A 20,843-nucleotide genomic window follows, 5' to 3' on the forward strand; every position below is an offset into this window, starting at 1 on the left:
AATCCTTTCCCTACATTAGATCGCACACTCATCTGTCCACTCAAAGGGCAGAAAGAAGTGGACTCCATAGTAGCAAAAAGCATACAGGAGTTTACTTCTAGTTTCCCACTTAAAGGAACCTGAAGTCCCTGAACAAACAGGGTTTGCGGCTGGGACAGAAAAGTTACAGTCTCATGCCTGAAAGTAAGGAGATGCTCAAAATAATAAAGGCAAGCAAATTATGATTTGGAGGGGAAAAAATGAGGCCGTAATGTTTAGGTAGATAATAAATGGCAGAGATAGAACCCTTTCTTACAACAAATGCTCAAAATGGACGGGTAGATTTGGAAAATCACTATTTTGTAACCATCACAAAGACTGGTTTTAGTCTGGAAAGCATCAAGGGAGCTCCTCATAAAGCAGGATATTTTCACGTTGATTGCTAGTAATAAATACCATGTATAGGACAAAACCAGGACACTTTGACCATGTACTCAGAAGTAACATCAATGAAGAGAAGATAGAAAGTATGCTTGAGAAGGGTATAATGACAATCTAAGCATGAACAAACAATTCAAATGCAAAATGAGTAACAATTTACAAGAAAAATTGCCCTGTATTCCAAAAAAAACGCAGAGGTCACGAAACACAGAAAGGCTAAGGAACTGTTTCCACATTAAAGACAACCGAGGGCAACTGAATTCAATGATCCTGTAATCCAGGGGGATTAAAAAAAAAACGCTACCAAGGATATTGGGACAAAATGAATATGGATGGTAAAAAGTATCACATGCCCTGAGTTTGGTAATTTTTCTGTAGTTATATGAAATATTCTTGTACTTAGAACATATGCCAAAGTACTAAGGAAGGGTTAAGGAAGCACAAAGTATGCCACAAACTCAAATGGCTCAGAAAATATGTATAAATATAGGTAGGGAAAATGAAAAAAATGTGGCAAAATAATAAAAGAGAGTAAAGATTACACAGGAGCCTTCACGTTACCCTGGGAACTTTTCTAAAGTATTCAAAAATAAAAACTTAAATGGCTGCTGAAATGCCTAACTTGGTGAACGTTAAGTGTAATTCAATATGATAAATTAAGAGCACAGGCCCTAGAGCCAGACAGCCTGGTTTTAAATCCTCCACTACTTACGATCTGAGCTTGAACAAGTTACATAACTTTTGCATCTATTTCCACCCAAGGTTGAGAGGTTAAGACAAGAGCTTACAACAGTACCTGGCTGTAACAAACATTCAAAATGTTATTTCAAATGAATTCTAACTTTTAAATGGTAAGAGGACACCTGAAAGGATTGAAATTAAGAATGGCATTTTCTCATGAAGCAAGGCATAAGGCCAGACTGCTGTTGAAAGCTGACAGTATATCCTTGATGCCTGTTCTTGTTGAAGTTACACACTCAACTGTCAGTATTTTTCTTCTGAATTTACTGTTTAGCCCGAGCCTATCAGATGAAATAATCCCCTAAGGTGACCGGTAACATCAATGAAATGGAAAAAAAAAAAAAGTTAACACTTCAAACTTTATGTATTCACCTGAACAGTCAGGGAACTTTCACCTATTTTATTTAGGTTTTCTTTTTTTTTTTTTTTTTCCTCGAATTCCAACCAGAAGCTAAATACAATCGGAAACTGGTAAGCACTAGTTTTACTCCAAAGGAGTATTAAGCAAAGCTTTTCTTCATTTAAAAGAAAAAAAACAAACCTATACAGTAGTCTTTCCTTATGTTCATTGCACAAAATGAGTTCTGCTTTTAGAACTTTGACACTCAATGGTTAATTTTACAATTTAAGGTTCCAACTTTATAACCTTTTTCTGCTCCCAAAACACCCTCGTGAGTTTTTCTTTCGGAGGGTGTAGAAACCATTTCTGCACAATTCACTGGAATTTTCTTTGTAATAAAAATCTCTTCTCTGTAAAACCAAAAAACAAAACCAAGACCAAAAAGGAAAGTCTTCTACCTATCATGGTTTCTGCAGCTATGAATGTATTTGTTTTATAGCTGCTTTATAGCTACTTCAGACTCCAGATCTGCTTTAATGTGTGTAACTGCATCCACACACAGCAGAATACTCTTACAATAGCAACTTGGGAAAAGAGATCTGGAAAAAAAAATACATATATTTATGAGTACCAGGAAACAAACATGGCCCAGTAAAATATGAGGCAAAAGCCTACAATGAGATGCGTTTTTCATTTAAGATTTCTTTCCCATGGTTGTGTTTTCTTTTTTTAAACAACCAGTTCTGGTCATTAGTACTGAATCTGACAGTGCTCTGGAACAACTGTGATTATAGCAAAGCTATTATGTTTTTTAAAATGTTATTTATACCTGTTACATTCACTTCTCACCCTCTAAATACTGATGACAAATGTCAGAGGCAAAAACCAGCACACATGGGAAGACCATACAAATTAGTATCACCTTGTGCTTTCAGATACATTTAAGCATTTCAGTGTACAATATAGTCCTTTCATTTCACATTTTTAGTAAGATACTGATGCAGTGCAGCAAATATGCAAAGCATCTTCTTTCACATAGTCTGTGCAGAAGACATCTAATTTTTTTTTAAGTTCTGAGCTAAAAATGATTTAAAAAAATCCAGGATGAACAAGTTTCAAAATGCATAGTGTTCTGTGCATGAGTCCATTTTCTTTAAACTCTGAAAGAATAAAGTGTTAAGAAAACAAGAAAAAAAATGCTGCTGCATTCTCTGATCTTCTCCATTTTGCTGATCAGTACTCTACTCTGGCATGTAAGGACGGAGGTGATCCTCTATGGTGCCAACTGCCCAGTGGGTGAGCTGTTCCTGTGGCAGGTAGAGGCAGATGCTGCATAACTTGAAGATTGTAGCTTTGTTTTTTGGAGTCTGGAAGGGCAAACATATATTTTTAATATATAAGACTTTAACATAACGGTCACATGAAGTCAATCTCCCACAAACCTTCCCCTGTAAGATACAGGAAAAACAGAGTTAAGAGAATTTATGCATAATTAAAAGAGAAAAAGTTAGGGAAGTAGGCCAGGCACAGTGGCTCATGCCTGTAATCCCAGCACTTTGGGAGGCCAAGGTGGATGGATCATGAAGTCAAGAGTATGAGACCAGCCTGGTCAAAATTGTGAAACCCAGTCTCTACTAAAAATACAAAAATTAGCCAGGTGTAGCGGTGGGCACCTGTAATCCCAGCTACCTGGGAGGCTGAGGCAGTCGCTTGAACCCAGGAGGTGGAGTTTGCACTGAGCCGAGATTAGGCCACTGCACTTGAGCCTACGCAACAGAGCAAGACCCCGTCTCCCCTCCCTGCTCCCCAAAAAATTAAGGAAGTAAACCAGAGATAACTTGCTATAAAAAATTAAAGAGGGCCAGGTGCAGTGGCTCACGCCTGTAATCCCAGCACTTTGGGAGGCTGAGGCGGGTGGATTATGAGGTCAGGAAATCGAGACCATCCTGGTCAACATAGTGAAAACCCATCTCTACGGTGGCGCGTGCCTGTAATCCCAGCTACTCAGGAGGCTGAGGCAGGAGAACTGCCTGAACCCAGAGGGCGGAGGTTGTGGTGAGCCCAGATTGCGCCATTGCACTCCAGCCTGGGTAACAAGAGTGAAACTCTGTCTCAAAATAAATAAATAAACAAATAAAAATAAAAATAAAAATAAATTAATTTAAAAAAAAAACGACATTTCATGGGGACAGATTTGAGTACAAGTTTAAAGTCATTTTTATATACAGGAAGATAAAGCAGATGTGGTAAGAACATAAACCAGTGAAAGGATGAAGAATAGACAAAAAATTTAAGGCTGGGGGTAGTGGCTCAGACCTGTAATCCCAGCACTTTGGGAGGCTGAGACACAAGGATCGCTTAAGCCCAAGAGTTCAAGACCATTCTGGGCAACATGACAAAAACCCATCTCTACAAATAATACAAAAATTAGCTGGATGTGGTGGCACACGCCTCTACTCCAGCCACTTGGGAGGCTGAGGTGGACTGCCTGTGCTGAGGAGGTCAAGGTTGCAGTGAGCTATGATCACAGTGCACTCCAGCCTGGTGACAAGAGTGAGACCCTGTCTCAAAAAATAAAGAAAAGATTTAAGCATATACTCAGGTTAGGGACTAAAAGAAACCCAAATCCCAGCACTTTGGGAGGCTGAGTTGGGTGGATCACGAGATCAAGACATCGAGACCATCCTGATTAACATGGTGAAACCCCGTCTCTACTAAAAATACAAAAAATTAGCTGGGCATGGTGGCGCGTGCCTGTAATCCCAGCTACTCAGGAGGCTGAGGCAGGAGAATTGCCTGAACCCAGGAGGCGGAGGCTGCGGTTAGCCGAGATCACGCCATACCCAGGCTGTTACTCCAGCCTGGGTAACAAGAGCGAAACTCCATTTCAAAAACAACAACAACAACAACAACAAAAACCCCAAAGTTATTACCAGCTAAATCAAAACTCTTATTTTTAAAAAGGAGTTGGCCGGGCGCGGTGGCTCAAGCCTGTAATCCCAGCACTTTGGGAGGCCGAGGTGGGTGGATCACGAGGTCAACAGATCGAGACCATCCTGGTCAACATGGTGAAACCCCGTCTCTACTAAAAATACAAAAAATTCGCTGGGCATGGTGGCGCGTGCCTGTAGTCCCAGCTACTCAGGAGGCTGAGGCAGGAGAATTGCCAGAACCCAGGAGGCGGAGGTTGCGGTGAGCTGAGATCGTGCCATTGCACTCCAGCCTGCGTAACAAGAGCGAAACTCCGTCTCAAAAAAAAAAAAAAAAAAGGAGTTACCATTTGAACACCCAATTTAACTACAAAGCTCATCTTTATTTCACTATCTAGCATCTCTAAAAGGCAAAATAAGGACTCTGAAGATGTCAGAGTAAGTCCACAAATGTAAATATCAATTTCACATGCTCACAGAAGTTACCTGTCCAAGATCACACACACGTGGCTGCATCTAAAAATTAAATTGCAATCCTTGGGATTGCTGCTTAAATGGGAAGTGCTTATTTGTTGCTGGCAGTGGGGTGGGTGGGTGTCTCGTGTGTGTGTGTGTGTGTGGGGGTGTCTCGTGTGTGTGTGTGTTTGTGTGTGTGTGTGTGTGTGTGTGTGTGATGGGGTCTTGCTGCATCATTCAGGCAGGAGTGTGCTGGTGCTCTCATGCCTCACTACAACTTTGAACTACGGGGTTCAAGCGATCCTTCCCTGCCTCAGCCTCCAGAGTAGCTAGGACCACAGGAGCATGCCACAATGTCTGGCTAATTTCTTTTTCTGTAGAGATGAGGTCTCACTCTGTTGCCCAGGCTGGTCTTGAACTCTTGGGCTCAAGCAGTCCTCACCATCAGCCTCCCAAAATGCTAGGACCACAAGCGTGAGCCACTGTGCCCAAATGGAAGTGCTTATTTGAAATACATGTGGATCTTTTAAATATATGTCCCTTATCCTTTCACAGTTAAAAAGTCAGGGCAGCTTCTGGAAATACAATGTATTTCAAATCACCTGAGGGTTCTGTTTAAAGTACAGATTCTGATTAGTTAGGGTCTGAGTCTATATTTTTAACAAGTTCCCAAGTGATGTTCATCTGTTACCCACACATCTGGTAGAAATGCTTTAGGGCAATGGTTCTCTACTGCTCACTGGAATCATGACTTTTAAAAGCTTCGCAGGAAGTGGGTTTTTTCCTTTTGTTTAAAAAAAAATAAAAATAAAAAAGCTTTCCAGGTAGCTGTAATGTGTAGCAAAATTTAGGAACCACTGTTCTACAGTGAGGCCTAGGAAATACCTTTTTTTTTTTTTTTTTTTTTTTTGAGACAGAGTTTCGCTCTTGTTACCCAGGCTGGAGTGCAATGGCGCGATCTCGGCTCACCGCAACCTCCGCCTCCTGGGCTCAGGCAATTCTCCTGCCTCAGCCTCCTGAGTAGCTGGGATTACAGGCACGCGCCACCATGCCCAGCTAATTTTTGTATTTTTAGTAGAGACGGGGTTTCACCATGTTGACCAGGATGGTCTCGATCTCTCGACCTCGTGATCCACTCGCCTCGGCCTCCCAAAGTGCTGGGATTACAGGCTTGAGCCACCGTGCCCGGCCTGGAAATACCTTTTTAAAAATTATTTTTATTTGAGACAGGGTCTTGTTCTGTCACTCAAGCTAGAATGCAGTGGCAAGATCTCAGCTCACTGTATGCAGCCTCCTAAGCTCAAGCAATCCTCCCACTTCAGCTTCCCAAGTAGCTTGGAATGGACTACAGGCACATGCCACAATGCTTGGTTAGTTTTTATATTTTCTGTAGAGATGGGGTTTCTCCATGTTGCCCAGGCTGGTTTGGAATCCCTGAGCTCAAGCACTATGTCCACTTCAGCTAAGTGCTGGTATTACCAGCGTGAGGCACTATGCTCAGCCTATTTTTTGTTTTTTAAGTAACTTCAAAAATAGTGCAGTGTTTTGGGGACAAAACAGAATTAAGTAACTTTTATAACAAAGTTTCCAAACAAACAAGTTTTTTGAATGAGCCTGTAAGTGGTTTTAAAAAAATGAACAAAAGCTTACCTGCAGGTGCTGTCTGTCAATGAAGAGAAACACTGACTGGTTAGGATTGTTGACAACAATTCCAGTCTTGTCCTTGCGGCTCAGTACATGCAGAAACTGTTTTTCATAGTCACCGTGATGAAACTCAAATTTGGCCTAATTGCAAAATACAACATTTATATTTAACTACAAACAAGTTATACTATCTGGAACACCTGCATCCATATGCAGATAGCTGTGTTGTCCAATATAGCAACCAATAGTCACACATGGTTATTTCTTCCTCTTTAAAAAACAAATTATGACAAACCTTCACAGCCAACATCACAGGCAAAAATGAGATCAAAAGCAGTTATAATTCCATTTTTCAGTAAGACTAGCCACATTTCAAATGCTTAATAGTCACATATAGCTACTGGGCACCATTAAGAACAATCTTTTGAGATACAGAACATGTCCTTAATGGCAGAAAATTCTATTGGACAGTACACTCCACTGCATAAGTTGATCAGAAAAAAGCTCTGCGTCAAAATGACTAAATCCCAGTACTCTATGGTCATAAAATTTTATTTTCAAACCTATTAGCTCGTGACTCCCACCATAGTACTTTAAACCCCAAGGACGTCTCCCTTCTTTCAATTTGGAGGCACACTGTTAATTGCTGTTTGAAAAAAAAAATCTGTTTATTCCAACCCTAGCTGCACAACTCACTAGTTACATGACCTTATGCGAATCCCTTAACTTACCTAAACTTCAGGCTTTCTCATCTACAAAGTAAGGCTGTAACCCATTTCACAGGACAGTTAAGAGGATTAAATGAAATGTAAGGCCCACACCTAAAATATAGTTCTGACACAGACAGGCTATGTTTTTATGTGAATTTTTTCCACAGCTAGCCTTGGGTTGTTTTCAAAAATATGTGAAGTTATAAAAGACTGTTAACAAGTTAAGTCAGAACACTTCCTCCATCCTCCCACAAAATATCTTTTAGGTACTGGGAAATACCAAATGCTACGTGACAAGACCAGGCTTGATGGAGAATTCCAGAAACCTAGATTTAACAATATGAAATTTAGATAATACTGAGTTGCACACGTCATTGTTAGTCCACTTGGTTCAAACAAATTTTATTGCTTTGTTATGTCAAAAACAGCAAGAAATAAAAAACCATTAGTTCCTGCTATCTAGGATTTTATACCCAGGAGCTTTTCTTATAAACCATAACATAAAATATGATATGGCATCACAATATACTATATGTAAAATGATACTGAACTGGACTTCTGCACAATTCAAATATTAAATTCTTAATATGATTATAAGCATATTAAAAGCATGCTATTAGCTGAGGCAGGAAAATGGCTTGAAGCTAGGTGGCAGTGAGCCAAGATCCGTGCCATTGCAGTCCAGACTGGGCAACAAGAAGGAAACGAACAACAACAAAAAGATTAAGAGAATTTTCCCCCAGGCAAAGTAGTGATGGTAAGTAGTCTGATAAATGCTAACTGGGTGTGGTGGCTCAGACCTACAATCCCAGCACTTTGGGAGGCTGAGGCAGGAGGATCACTTGAGGCCAGGAGTTTGAGACCAGCCTGGGCAACATAGTGAGACTCTATCTCTACAAAAAATACAAAAATTATTAGCTGGGTATGGTGGTGCACACCTGTGGTCCCAGCTACTCAGGAGCCTTAGGTGGACGGATTGCTTGAGCCATGACTGTCACTGTACTCCAGCCTGGGTGACCGGGTGAGACCCCATCTCACCATCTCAAAAAATAAAAAGCTATACTAGGAAACAGAACAGACACAAAAACAAATGTGTTAAAAACTGAAGTACTGTTCAAGTAACAAAGCTACAATATGGTAAAAAACCAGGGTAGATTAAAGAACCAAAAATCACACTGAAAAGAGCTTAGAGTGAGACTGAAAATGGCCTTCCACATAAATCTATAGCATTTCAGTTCTATCATATTCAATATCCACTTATCTGAAAAAATGGTACAAACACACATAAAACTTCTCATAAGCAGCATGAAAGTATTCCCATCAGAGAAGTAATGAAATAATCTAATAGGGGAGGAGCAAACCTGGGCAGTAGCATCAATAATGAAGAGGAAAGAAGAAATACATTTTAGTAGTACCTCCCAGCATTTCATAGTACTGTGAAGAACTCAGTATTTAAAAATAATCCTTCTTCTAGTTTTGATTATATCCTCACTACCCAAATACTCAGATTTTAAAGGGCTTCAAAAGGCCAGGCAGTGACTCATGCCTGTAATCCCACCCCTTTGGGAGGCAGAGGCAGGAGAATCACTTGAACCCAGGAGTTCAAGATCAGTCTTGGAAACAAAGCGACACCCCATCTCTACCAAAAAACTGATTAAATTCAAGAGTCAAAAAAAAAAAAAAAAAAAAAGAGGACTGCAAGTTAAAATTTACCATTCCTTTTCTCATTTTAAGAACTAAGTGAAGGCCGGACGCGGTGGCTCACGCCTGTAATCCCAGCACTTTGGGAGGCCGAGGCGGGTGGATCACGAGGGTCAAGACATCGAGACCATCCTGGTCAACATGGTGAAACCTCGTCTCTACTAAAAATACAAAAAATTAGCTGGGCATGGTGGTGCACGCCTGTAATCCCAGCTACTCAGGAGGCTGAGGCAGGAGAATTGCCAGAACCCAGGAGGCGGAGGTTGCGGTGAGCCGAGATCGCACCATACCCAGGCTGTTACTCCAGCCTGGGTAACAAGAGTGAAACTCAAGTCTCAAAAAAAAAAAAAAAAGAACTGAGTTATATTTAAGGCCCCTCATTCAGGATATTCGTACATTTTAAATTGCTTTAGAAAAGCAAATTAGTTTTTACAATATTAACCTATATACTACAGTTGAATTTCTAAAGTTATTACCTATATCATACTGCTTATATTCAGTATAGAATTTTAAGATGCTATAATATAAGTAACTTTTCACAGTACAGGGTAATGAGTTAAGAGCATAGTCAGTTCAGGCTTAACTAATGCCGTGGGCCTGTTATTTACCTAATTTCTGTCTCAGTTTCCTCTTATCTACCCAGTTATTTTAAGGACTGATATTACATGCATTTAAAGTAAGAGAAAGTCTAAGGGCCGGGTGCGGTGGCTTATGCATGTAATCTCACCACTTTGCGAGGCCAAGGTGGGCAGATCACTTGAGGTAAGGAGTACGAGACCAGCCTGGCCAACATGGCAAAACACCATCTCTACAAAAAAATACAAAAATTAGCCGCGCATCATCATGCACACCTGTAATCCCAGCTACTCAGAGGCTGAGGCATAAGAACGGCTTCAACCCCAGTAGGGGGTAGAGGTTGCAGTGAGCTGAGATCATGCCACTGTACTCCAACCTGGGCAACAGAGCAAGACTCTATCTTTAAAAAAAAAAAAAAAAAAGCTGGGTGCAGTGGTTCACGCCTCTAATCCCCGCACTTTGGGAGGCCAAGGCAGGCGATCACAAGGTCAAGAGATCGAGAATATTCTGACCAACGTGGTGAACCCCGTCTCTACTAAAAAAATTAACTGAGCATGGGGGTGCACACTTGTAGTCCCAGCTACTCAGGAGGCTGAGGCAGGAGAACAGCTTGAACCCAGGAGGCAGAGGTTGCAGCGAGTCAAGACTGCACTACTGAACTCCAGCCTGGTGACAGGGTGAGATTCTGTCTCAAAAAAAAAAAAAAAAGAAGAGTACTTGACACAAGACTAAAGTTAGCTTAACTATCTCAAATAAGGTCCCAGTGGGAAAGGCAGGGTATTAGAAATTTGAAAACAAACTGTAATAAGCAGACCTACAATTTTCCAATGGGAAACCCTTCACTAAAAAGCAACAAAATCCTAATAGTACTTCCAGAGAGCAGTTAAAGAGTTATCAGCCCTGCTCTGAGAACTTTAAACATGCCTTTTCTATTTATTTTCCTGCCTTTTACATTCAATTAATATTCTCCAGCATTCCTGTCAGAGATCATCCATTAAATGACAGAAATACAGACGCTCCACAACTTATAATGTTACATCCTGATAAAACCAGCGTAAGTTCAACATAATCTTAAATCAAAAGGTGACTTTTTAACTTATGACAATTCCAATTTGCAGTGAGTTTATCTGGATCTATCAATCAAGGAGCACAATGAATTCATATGGTTTTCACATCATAGTAAAGTTGAAAAATCTTAAGTTGAACCACTATATGTCAGGACAGCTGTATACAATACTTCTATATGTATGTAACCGATGTATTATCTTTGGAACTTAGTTGAATTAATCTTAAAAGATTAAAAATAATTGAGCTTATGTGTAGCAACATCACCACGGGGGCAGAAAAGCGTTATCAACTTATATAGTCTATGACAAAAGCACCACAAAGATATTTCAGGGTAATGAGTAGAAACAAAATTTTAAAACGACAATCCTCACAATTAGCTTAAAGAAGCCTTCCAGTATATGATTTAGTGTATTTAAAATGAGTCCTTAATGTCATTATTTTTTTCTGATTATAAAAATATATTTATTTTAAGAAAATTGTGGCTATATACCATAAACTATAAAGGAAACATATACATGCAAATGTATATAATAAAAAAGGAAAGTTAGCTATACCTGACCTACAACTAAGCATCATTAACACTAGGTGGATTTCCATCTTCTCTGCACACAAACATCCTATCAATAAAATTGGGTTCAACATGAGTAAATGCCGTTAACACTAGAGGGGGCATTTGCTAGAGCAATGTCCAGTGCATCAAGTGACAAATAGTCAAAAGTCAGCAATATTTTAAAGTTAAGAATATTAACTTTACTTATTTCCTCTATGATTTTATATACAAATTAACTTCTAGAAAATGACTTATTTACCCAATTCAAATCACACTCCTTTGGGAAGTAGCATAGTTAAATATACTATTTTAGAAGGATGTGTGTGGTGAAGGGTACAAGAATCGCAGATCATCAGAAGCTCATCCGTGGGCCCCTCTAAAAATCAGTAAATGTCCACGTTAAAAGATTTTCTCTAGCCATCATTTCAAAGCCACGCTGTGTGTGAAACCACCGTAATGTCAAAAGATTCTATAATCCAAATGCTTTCTTCTCTTGCAACACAATATTCCAAATAGGGGAGACTATTTGAAATAAAAACATCAGAAAGCATATTCTCAAAGAATTTCTCAAGTGACATCCTATTCTGTTCTAGCAATTTTCACATATTGAAAGGCTCATCACACTTATTTTAGATCAAAATACCTGAACAGGCCTAAAAGGCTCATCAGATTCCTTCCACCTAGAAAACAGGAGACAGACAATTTTTTCAATATCATTCCGAGGCCAAAGAATGAAATCCATCTCCTGAGTACAGCCAATTACATCCTAGAAAATGATGAGAAAAAAAAAAGTTTACGTTTAAAGAAACAGCTACATCAAGTAATGTCACAAATTACAGGGTTTGCCTATAAAAACATTCTATAAGTACAAAAGACCTACCATGTATCTTTTTATATCTTAGGAGGTAAACATAATAGGACTGTATACAATCTGAATAGCTCATGACCTAACTTTTTCTTTTTTGGAGACAGAGTCTCTCTCCGTCTCCCAGGCTGGAGTGCAGTGGTGCAATCTCGGCTTACTCCAACTTCCGCCTCCTCAAGCGATTTTACTCAATTACCCTTCTGAGTGGCTGGGATTGCAGGTGTGTGCCACCACCCCTGGCTAATATTTTTTGTATTTTTAATAGAGACAGGGTTTCGCCATTGGCCAGGCTGGTCTTGAACTCCTGACCTCAGGTGATCTACCCACCTTGACCTCCTGGAGTGCTGGGATTACAGGTGTGCGCCACTGCGCCCGGCCCTAATTTTAATTTTTATCTCGTAGAGAGTCACATATACTCAGTCCAATGCTCTTAAGATTAAGACCTAGGTTTATCTGTGCATGGCGAAAACTCCAACAAAAACTCTGATTTCTATTGTGCTGTCAGACCCTGAACATTTATTTCCAACTTTAAAAATCGGAATCTATTTAACAAAGATGTCCTACAACTCCTAATATGAATCACTATCTTATTACAGCTGAAATGCTATTTTTATGTTGACAGAAAACTACTTTTCTCCATTCCTGACTTCTGCTTCATTACTGCAGTTGCCATATTAATTTCTGAAGGTATATAAATCTCTTCCAGATCAGTACCTGGTTATCTCCAGCATTCTCCCCAAATAATTGTGAGGATCTCTTGGTTCAGGTATGCCCAAATTAACTTTTAATATGTTGCAGAAGTTTATAAAGGCTGGAAGAACTTCCTTATTTTCGTATTCCCCCCAAAAAGGAAATACAATCAACAAAGACATAAGTCACTTATCCCACAATAGTAACAAGACACCATTATGAGCCTAATTTGAGAAAGTTATCCATGTTTTATTTAAGGTCACATTTTAAAAAGCAAACCTATCTAAAAAACTTTAAAACAACTTGAAACCAGGAAACTGGAGAAAAAAAAATTTTAAAAACAACTTCATGCGTAACACTTAAATTATTAAAAACAGTTGACTACTGGCCGGGTACAGTGGCTCATACTTGCAATCCCAGCACTTTGGAAGGCCAAGGCAGGCAGATCACCTGAGGTCAGGACCAGCCTGGCCAACATGGCAGAACTCCATCTCTACTAAAAATACAAAAAATTAGCCAGGTGTGGTGGTATATACAACTGTAGTTCCAGCTACTCAGGAGCCGGAGGAAGAACTGTTTGAACATACAGGGGCAGAGGCTGCAGTGAGACAAGATCACACCACTGCACTCCAGCATCAGCAACAGAGTAAGATTGTCTCAAAAAAAAAAAAAAAAAAAAAAAAAAAACCAGAGACTCCTATCGTCAGCACCTAACATGGATAAAAGAAATTCCTTTATATACTTCATCCACATAAGACTGGGCTGGGGCAAAAATGTATTTTTCTAATCCTATGTAAACACAGTGCATGTTTAAAGTCATGATCCCAGTTATCAACATGCACAAAGACAAATTTACCTGAAGAGATTGGTCATATTATAACTACCCACTTTAAGGGTGTAGGGGGGAAATACAAGGTTAATCCACAGAAATTTATCAAGTCAAGACTTAAGGCAGAACTTACCCTTCTCATAGACTGATATCGAGGCGCATGGAGCTGTACCACATCCTTCTGTAAAAGCTCTAAGGAACTTTCCAAGGAATAGCTGGAATCTCGCACACCTTTCAGGATATTTTCTTCATAATTATTTGTCATGACTGGTATAACCTCAGACACTTCAAAAAGTGCCGACTTTTTCTTCTACAAGAAAATAAAATGGTATATTAACACAAAGAAGCAGTCTTTTAACACTCGGTTTGTATTACAATGTCATGTAACTTTTAACTCCACAAAATGTTTAACTGCCTGAAGTAACTTATATGCTAAAAACACATTTTCAGATAAGTAATTTCTTCTGGTCTTCCCCCACTCTTCCCCTCCAATCATACATGTACAAGCTGTCATTAGAATGTTTTTTTAACTCTTGAGTTGTATAGTATAATGGTATCCATAGCATTATTTTACACCATACTTCTTAAAATTGTATCTCACCCATTTTAAAACAATGCTATTCACACAAACGAATTGTTTTATTCCTTACATGGATCAATTTCCATTACTTTCTGGATACTATATAATCAAAACCATCTATATCTATACAGATTTTGAGATGGAGCCTCGCTGTGCTGTCCAGGCAGTGGTGTGATCTTGGCTCACTGCAACCTCTGCCTCCTGGGTTCAAGGAATTCTTCTGCCTCAGCCTCCCATGTAGCTGGAATTACAGGCCTGTGCCACCACACCTGGGGAATTTTTGTATTTTTAGTAGAGACAGGGTTTCACCATGCTGGCCAGACTGATCTCAAACTCCTGATCTTAAGTGATCTGCCTGCACTAGCCTCCCAAAGTGCTGGCATAACAGGCGTGAGCCACCTCACCCAGCCAAAACCATCAATATTTAAAACACTAAAAAAAAAAAAAAAAAAAAGTTCTCTTTTAACAGTCAAGACCAAGTACTAGTCACAAACCTACCTTTAAAAATTCTGTACTATTAGGTATATATCATGAACTACTGAGAGCAACTGCAAGGACACTGCCCATTCACAGAATAAAATCAGATTATCATGGGTGTTCAAAAATTAGTTGGTGCAATTTGGGGCAATTTACACATTAAATACAAAGATCAGGTCTCACCACTGGTATCTTGGATTTATTTCAAGAGCATACAGCATATTATCTTCAACTAAAATTCAATCTCATCAATTTAGCTTGTCAACAGAACAAAACAAAACAAAAAAGTGGGGGTGTAAATCCTTGATACTACCCAATCTTGGGAAAGTCACTTCAAAAAGTACTTCAAAATCACTTTACAATGCTATACTTCAGCAGCTAAGAATGCTCTCAAATACAAATAACCTTTAAGAGTTAAGAGTTGGGGCCATGCATGCGGCTCCTGCCTGTAATCTCAGCACTTTAGAAGGCCATGGCGGGAGGATCACTTAAGCCCTGGAGTTCAAGACCAGCCTGGGCAACATAGTGAGGCCCATCGCAACTACAAAAATAAGTAAATAAAAGAGTTAACAGAGAAAAATCTGGAAAACTTCCAAATACTAAATAGATACCATGCTAAGATTTTATTTCTCATCTCAAATTAGCTCACAATTTAAGCACCAAAATCCAAGTAGTATTTCCTTATATGTATAACCTCATCTCAGATCAAATAAGCCTTGTTGGTAATTTTTAAAAACATTCCTTTTAAGTCACAAAAAATACTGTTTTTATCATTCCATCCTTCACTACTCACAACTCAGTGTTTATTTAACTGTGGAACTAATCCTAATTAAGACCTCCACTGCCCCCCAAAATGAAACTACTTCTAAGTCATTTTGAATTTTTAAAAACTGCAGTTCTATACAAGTCAAAATGAACTTGAAGTAGAAAAGAAACAGTAACAACAAAAAAAAAATCACACTTCCAACACAAATTAACCATTTCAGTATTTAATTGCTCCTCAAAGTCAAGATGTATTCTACTTCATTAAATGTATATGAGAAGAGGTTACCTACATTATGAAGTTTAAGAAACAGGCTAACTTTAGCATATAAAATTTGAATACAATTTAAAACTTTCAAGCATCTTATTTATACTCTACATTAGGTAACCTTTAAATTACATCATAAGGTTTCCTATGTTAACTCCACATAAAATTTTAAAATGCTGCCCACCCCATGTCAACTTGAAGTGTATACTAGTACTAAGTTTCAGACTCAAGTATTTCCAAACCAATGAACGCTCAAGGATCTTTTTGTTCAGTTATGCTGCAACTGCTCAATTCGAAGAATCACCCCAAGGGTGAAAAACAGCATACAAAACAGACTTTTTTCAACCACTCTTTAACTTAATATTAATAATTTAAGAGTAACATATAATATACACTTACAAAAATCACTTGTGCTAATTCACTATTAAAAAGTTTAAATTACCTTCTCTTTGAATACAAAGGCAATATACATCTTGAAGTCAAACTGGTCAGCTAGAGATTCTTTTTTCTTTCTAAGCTGAGCACGTAGTCTGTTCAGAGCTTGTTTCTTCCGGGAGTTTGGGTCCCCCATTTTGAAATAGAGGTGGTACTAAAGCCTTTGGAAATTGTCACTAAACTATGGGCACTTTTTCTTAAGACTCAAGTACAACAGAAACAAGTCATTTTTTTTTTCCTGCTAATATGACTGAATAGCGAAAATCAGGACTGTAACCCAAAAACTGCACCTTCTGGCAATATTAGCAGACTGTCATATTACAGGGTCAAGAAACAAAAGCTGCTGTCCAGTCATGTTTGGACAATAACGCTTGGGGTTAGCCGGGAAAAAGGGAGGGGAAAAAGGAAAGAAAGAGGAGAAAATACTTGAACTAACTTTCTGGAAAACACATTTGGCTTAACTGCCAAAATAAAGGCTTTCTGGAGAAATGAAAAGCCTATAATCAGGATTTAGGTGTGCAATAAAACACAGCTGACACCAGACCAATCCCTCAAATCCATCCGGATTTCCCCCCCTTTTTAGAAAAGGGATTAAGAAAAGGAACAGGGAGGGGGAACTGTGATCCTTGCTTTCCAAAGGAAAAAAAGGAAAAACCACCAAAACCAAAACCAAACAAAACACCAAAACAGGGTAGGTGAATGAAACTGAAATATCCAATTAGATTTCACCCAGCCAGCTCCATGGCTGTAGTACCTAATTAATTCTTAGTTATTTCAGATTTCACTATTGCTATGTATTGTCAGTGCTTGTTATTGATTACACTTGGTGGTGCGCATAGAGGAAAGTGCAAAACCGGTAGAGAAGGAAAGGGAGAGGTACAGGGTTTCCCTGCAATCAACTACAGTGTATACCGGGGGCGGGCAGCTGCTGCCCAAAAGAGCCATGAGAAAAAACAGCGGAGTCGTTACCAACTTCCCCGTCACCCACATTTTCACCCTCAGGCGGCTGCTAACGCGGCTGCCAAGGAGAATCATGATAGCAGAGGGAAAAGGGGTATATAATACGGTATTAATTATTCCGGCTCTGTGGTTAGACCTGATTAATGCCCGGGTTCCCAACACCCCCAGCCCTGCAACTAGTCGTACATTCCCCAAGGGAGACGTCCCTGAGGATTTGCCCCCGTTCAAGATGGTGGTGAGTGCGAATTATCTTCTGCTGAGCATTGCTGAGGCAAAGGTGGCGGGTGCTTCTCCCAAACCCCAGGCGGTGCCCGGAGACCACCTGCCTTCCACACCCCAGGTCCCACCCCCACCCCTTGCCTTCAGCGGCAGCGACTCACTCGCACCACGGGAGACACAGGATCACTCAGGTTTTCACTCATTTCATCGTGGAAACAATTCCCGCCCGGGTGGAGTAGGCGGGAGAGGGAAAATGGGAAGGATCAGTGGGAAAAAAAGAAAATAATCGTGTTAATATTACTTCTGAAGTAAGCCCACCCACCCTCCCCCCCAAAAAAATTAAGTTCCCGGATTAGCGCTCTCTCACGTTAAACAGACCATGTTTCCAAAGTTTGGATTGTTTAGGGTGGGGTTGTTAGTTTGTTTCCCGAGGGGCAGGGGATGGAATCGAGGCAGCTAGGGCGGGGTAGGTGACGGGTAAATCCCCTCCCCTTCCCCGCGGAGCCCGGGACTCACGGACCGACTCTCGGGCGGGGTTTGGGCCCTCTAGCCGCAGCCTGCGGGCGGAGCGGTGGCGGCGGCGGCGGCGGCGAAAGAGGAGGCGGCGGCGGGGGCGCTGCTCGCAGCACTGGCAGGAGCCATGTCAAGAGAAAACCACCAGCCAACTGAGCCCCGCCATCCCCGCTGCAGTGCGCACTGTGACCCGGCCGCCCGCGCTGCTGCCGCCGCTCAGCCCCCACCTGGGACCCATAGTCTGGCTCGGCGCCCCGGGCGGCGACGGAGGGGAAGGACGCGGAGACAGCGGCGACAGGGAGAGAAAAAGAAAAAGAGGAAAAACGAGGAGAAAGGTGGGGAGCTGGATTGGTACTGGCGGCTGAGGGGGAAAGGAGAGGAAGCCCTGCGCTAAGGGTCAGCGAAGTAAACCCCCCAAAATAAAGTTATTTCAGTTCAAGCATCTGCTCTTGAGTCTTTCTTCCCCCTACAATCGGATTCCGGCTCTCAGGAAAGGTCGAGGAGACCCGGAGGGGGGGAAAAGCCGAAGCGGTTGCTGAGCGTCCGCGGCGATAACGCCTCGTTCCCCCCCCCACCGATGGCTGCAGAAGCGGCGAGGGCCTCGGGCGCCTCCCGGGTCCGGGGCAGAGTCGCGTTTGAGAAAAGAAGCGAGAACAAACAACTTAAAATGGCAGCGACGGCCGCTGCGTCACCCGCCTCTCACCGGCACCGCCCCGGTGCGACTGCGACTGCGCAACTGCGTGACCTCACTATTTGCGCAGGATCAAAGGGGGAGAAAGGATTGGAGATAGGAAAGTTTTCAAGGTTACCAAAAAAGAGGAAAACAGATCAAGAGGATAGAATAGTAACAAGTCTTTTAAAAGTTGAGTCTTTGAAGTTAACGCGTTCCATTTCAGCAATCTCTCCTCAAACGGGAGCTTGAGAGTTGAGACTCCTCTCTCCTCCTGCATGGAATCTTCAAGGGGCGTGGAAAGGGTCTCCGCGCCACTCCTTCCGCCCCCTCTTCTTCAGGAAGTCCCAGCCTCCGGAGTTGGCGCTTCGCCCCGCCCCGATGACATCATAAAAGCACGCCCTGTGCCCTCTTCAACAAAACACCCGGATGGAGTCGTACTTCCGAGTCTCGTCAGCTTCTCAGCGTAAGGCTGGGCGCGGGAAGGAGGCGAGGCAGCGAGCTGGGCGGGCCGGAGCCGGGGAAGTGGGCCGCGAGTGGGCTAGGGCAGGAGGAAAGGGAAAGTGTGTTGGAAGACTGGAAGCTGTTTATTTCGATTCTTATAATTGTTAGTCCTTCTGGGGGTCGGCCCACTTGCAGTAACAAACCTGGAACTCACTTCGACCCCTGGAGTGTAAGCGGCGTGCGGGAGCCGATGTTTCCCCTGAGTGCCCCTTTGCTCTGTTCCCACCCCGCCACGTGCGCAGACAGGCAGGGCGGTCCTGAAGCTTCCAACAAGGTCAGAGACGCTGTTCAGACGCTGCTGCTGTGGCTTAGGCGAGGAGCAGCCCGGTCTGACTCGTGCGTTTTTGCTCGCTACTGCCAGAACGTAATTTCTGTTAGGACTCCCCAAGACCTCAGACCTAACAGACCCACAGCCTGCCCCTTGTGTGGTTCTGTCTTCGTCAGAGCGTTTGCCCCCGAATCGCACGTCCTCGGCACCAAAGAGCAGGGAGTCCGTTTCTCAGAGCTCTGCTGTGCTCGTGAAAACCCGGTTACGTAAGTACTTAGCAAAGGTCAGCACTCCACATAAGCAACGCTTGTAGAGTCATTGGCTACTCTGCTGAGAGTTTAGAAGTCCATTGGGACCCCAATGACTACTTTTCACTTCGTGAAATCAAAATAGATCCGCTGTAATAACATTGTTTCTGCCAAAGAGCTGAGACAGTGAACCAAAAGAATAACTGGTACCCACGCTTCAGTGTAAATTGTCCAGAACCAAAGGATGAGAGTTCTGAGGTTTCTAAATAATTTCTGACCTCGGAAGATAAAGCTTGCATTTTCCTAGTCCTTTGCAGATTTGATTTCAAGATGATGTAGCTGTGGAAAACTCAGGTGGGTCAAACTAAAAAACTTCATACAGTTTATGGCATTGGTTTTAAAAAGAAAGATTTTAAAAATTAGGCCGAGCACGGTGGCTCACGCTTGTAATTCCAGCACTTTTGGAGACCAAGGTGGGCAGATCACTGAAGTCAGGAGTCCCGAGAGCAGCCTGGCCAACATGCTGAAACCTGGACTCTAGTAAAATCAGCCGGGCATGGTGGCAGGCGCCTGCGGTCCAGCTACTGGAAAGGCTGAGGCCGGAGAATTGCCTGAAGCCGCGAGACGGAGATTGCAGTGAGCCGAGATCGCTCCAGTGCACTTTAGCCTGGGCGACAGAGCGAGACTCCATCCAAAAAAAAAAAAAAAAAAAAGAACGTGTGAGACATACGAGCCAGTATGATCTTTAGGTGATCCACCTGCCTCAGCCTCCCAGAGTGCTGGGATTACAGGCCGTGAGCCACCACGCCCAGTGGCTCATATGTTCTTCACCCTGCCCTGGCTTGTATCTATGATCAGCTTCATGGAAGGATTTTTTAAATAACAGGTTTATTGAAATATAATTCACATGCCATATTTATCTACTTCAAGTATACAATCTAGTGGTTTTTAATATATTCACTGTAGTGCAGCCGTCACATTATCACCCCAAGAAGAAATTCTGTACCCATTAGCAGTCACTTCTTTCTCATTTATGTTCTGTTTAAAGATTTGCCTTTTCTGAAATTTCATATAAATGAAATCATTAAATATGTAGTCCTTCATGACTGGCTTCTTCACTTAGCATAATGTTTTCGAGGTTCATGCTGTGGCATATATCAGTACTTAATTCTTTTTTATTGTGGAATAACATTGCATTGTACGACTGTTCTGTATTTTCTTTATTCCTCAATTGATAAACATTTGGTTTGCTTCTGCCTTATGGCTGTTATAAGTAATGCTGCTATGAACATTCGTTTTGTGTAGATATTTTTAATTCTCTTCATATATGCGTAGGAGTGGAATTCCTGGCATATATGTTAACTCTATCTTTTGCCATGTAAGAAACTGCCAGATGTTTTCCAAGTCTGTTGCACCATT

The 20,843-nt window shown here is 41.5% G+C and overlaps 2 protein-coding genes across 5 annotated transcripts in view; one reads left to right on the forward strand and one right to left on the reverse strand.

The window, feature by feature from the left end:
- Positions 1-1,520: 1,520 nt before the first annotated feature.
- C4H6orf62 (chromosome 4 C6orf62 homolog) lies at positions 1,521-18,427 on the reverse strand. Of its 2 annotated transcripts, none has more exons than XM_074398528.1 (5): positions 17,383-18,427; positions 13,654-13,830; positions 11,780-11,902; positions 6,538-6,672; positions 1,521-2,868 (listed from the first exon to the last, which is right to left on the reverse strand). In XM_074398528.1, exons 1-5 carry the CDS (start codon positions 17,422-17,424, stop codon positions 2,743-2,745), a joined length of 603 nt encoding a protein of 200 aa, XP_074254629.1. In that variant the 5' UTR covers positions 17,425-18,427; the 3' UTR covers positions 1,521-2,742. The 2 variants fall into 2 exon arrangements, with proteins under 2 accessions (XP_074254629.1, XP_039318510.1); XM_039462576.2 differs by lacking the exon at positions 17,383-18,427 and adding an exon at positions 16,050-16,852.
- Positions 18,428-18,765: 338 nt separating this feature from the next.
- GMNN (geminin DNA replication inhibitor) overlaps positions 18,766-20,843 on the forward strand; it is a 76,250-nt gene continuing 74,172 nt past the window's right edge. Inside the window, exon 1 of one of the 3 annotated variants that reach the window (XM_039462718.2) lies at positions 18,766-18,870. The gene's annotated coding sequence lies outside the window, so the exon portion shown is untranslated. The other 2 variants (XM_074398531.1, XM_039462717.2) reach the window with 2 other exon arrangements.

Source organism: Saimiri boliviensis, chromosome 4 (genome assembly GCF_048565385.1).
Source record: "Saimiri boliviensis isolate mSaiBol1 chromosome 4, mSaiBol1.pri, whole genome shotgun sequence".
Lineage (NCBI taxonomy): Eukaryota > Metazoa > Chordata > Mammalia > Primates > Cebidae > Saimiri > Saimiri boliviensis.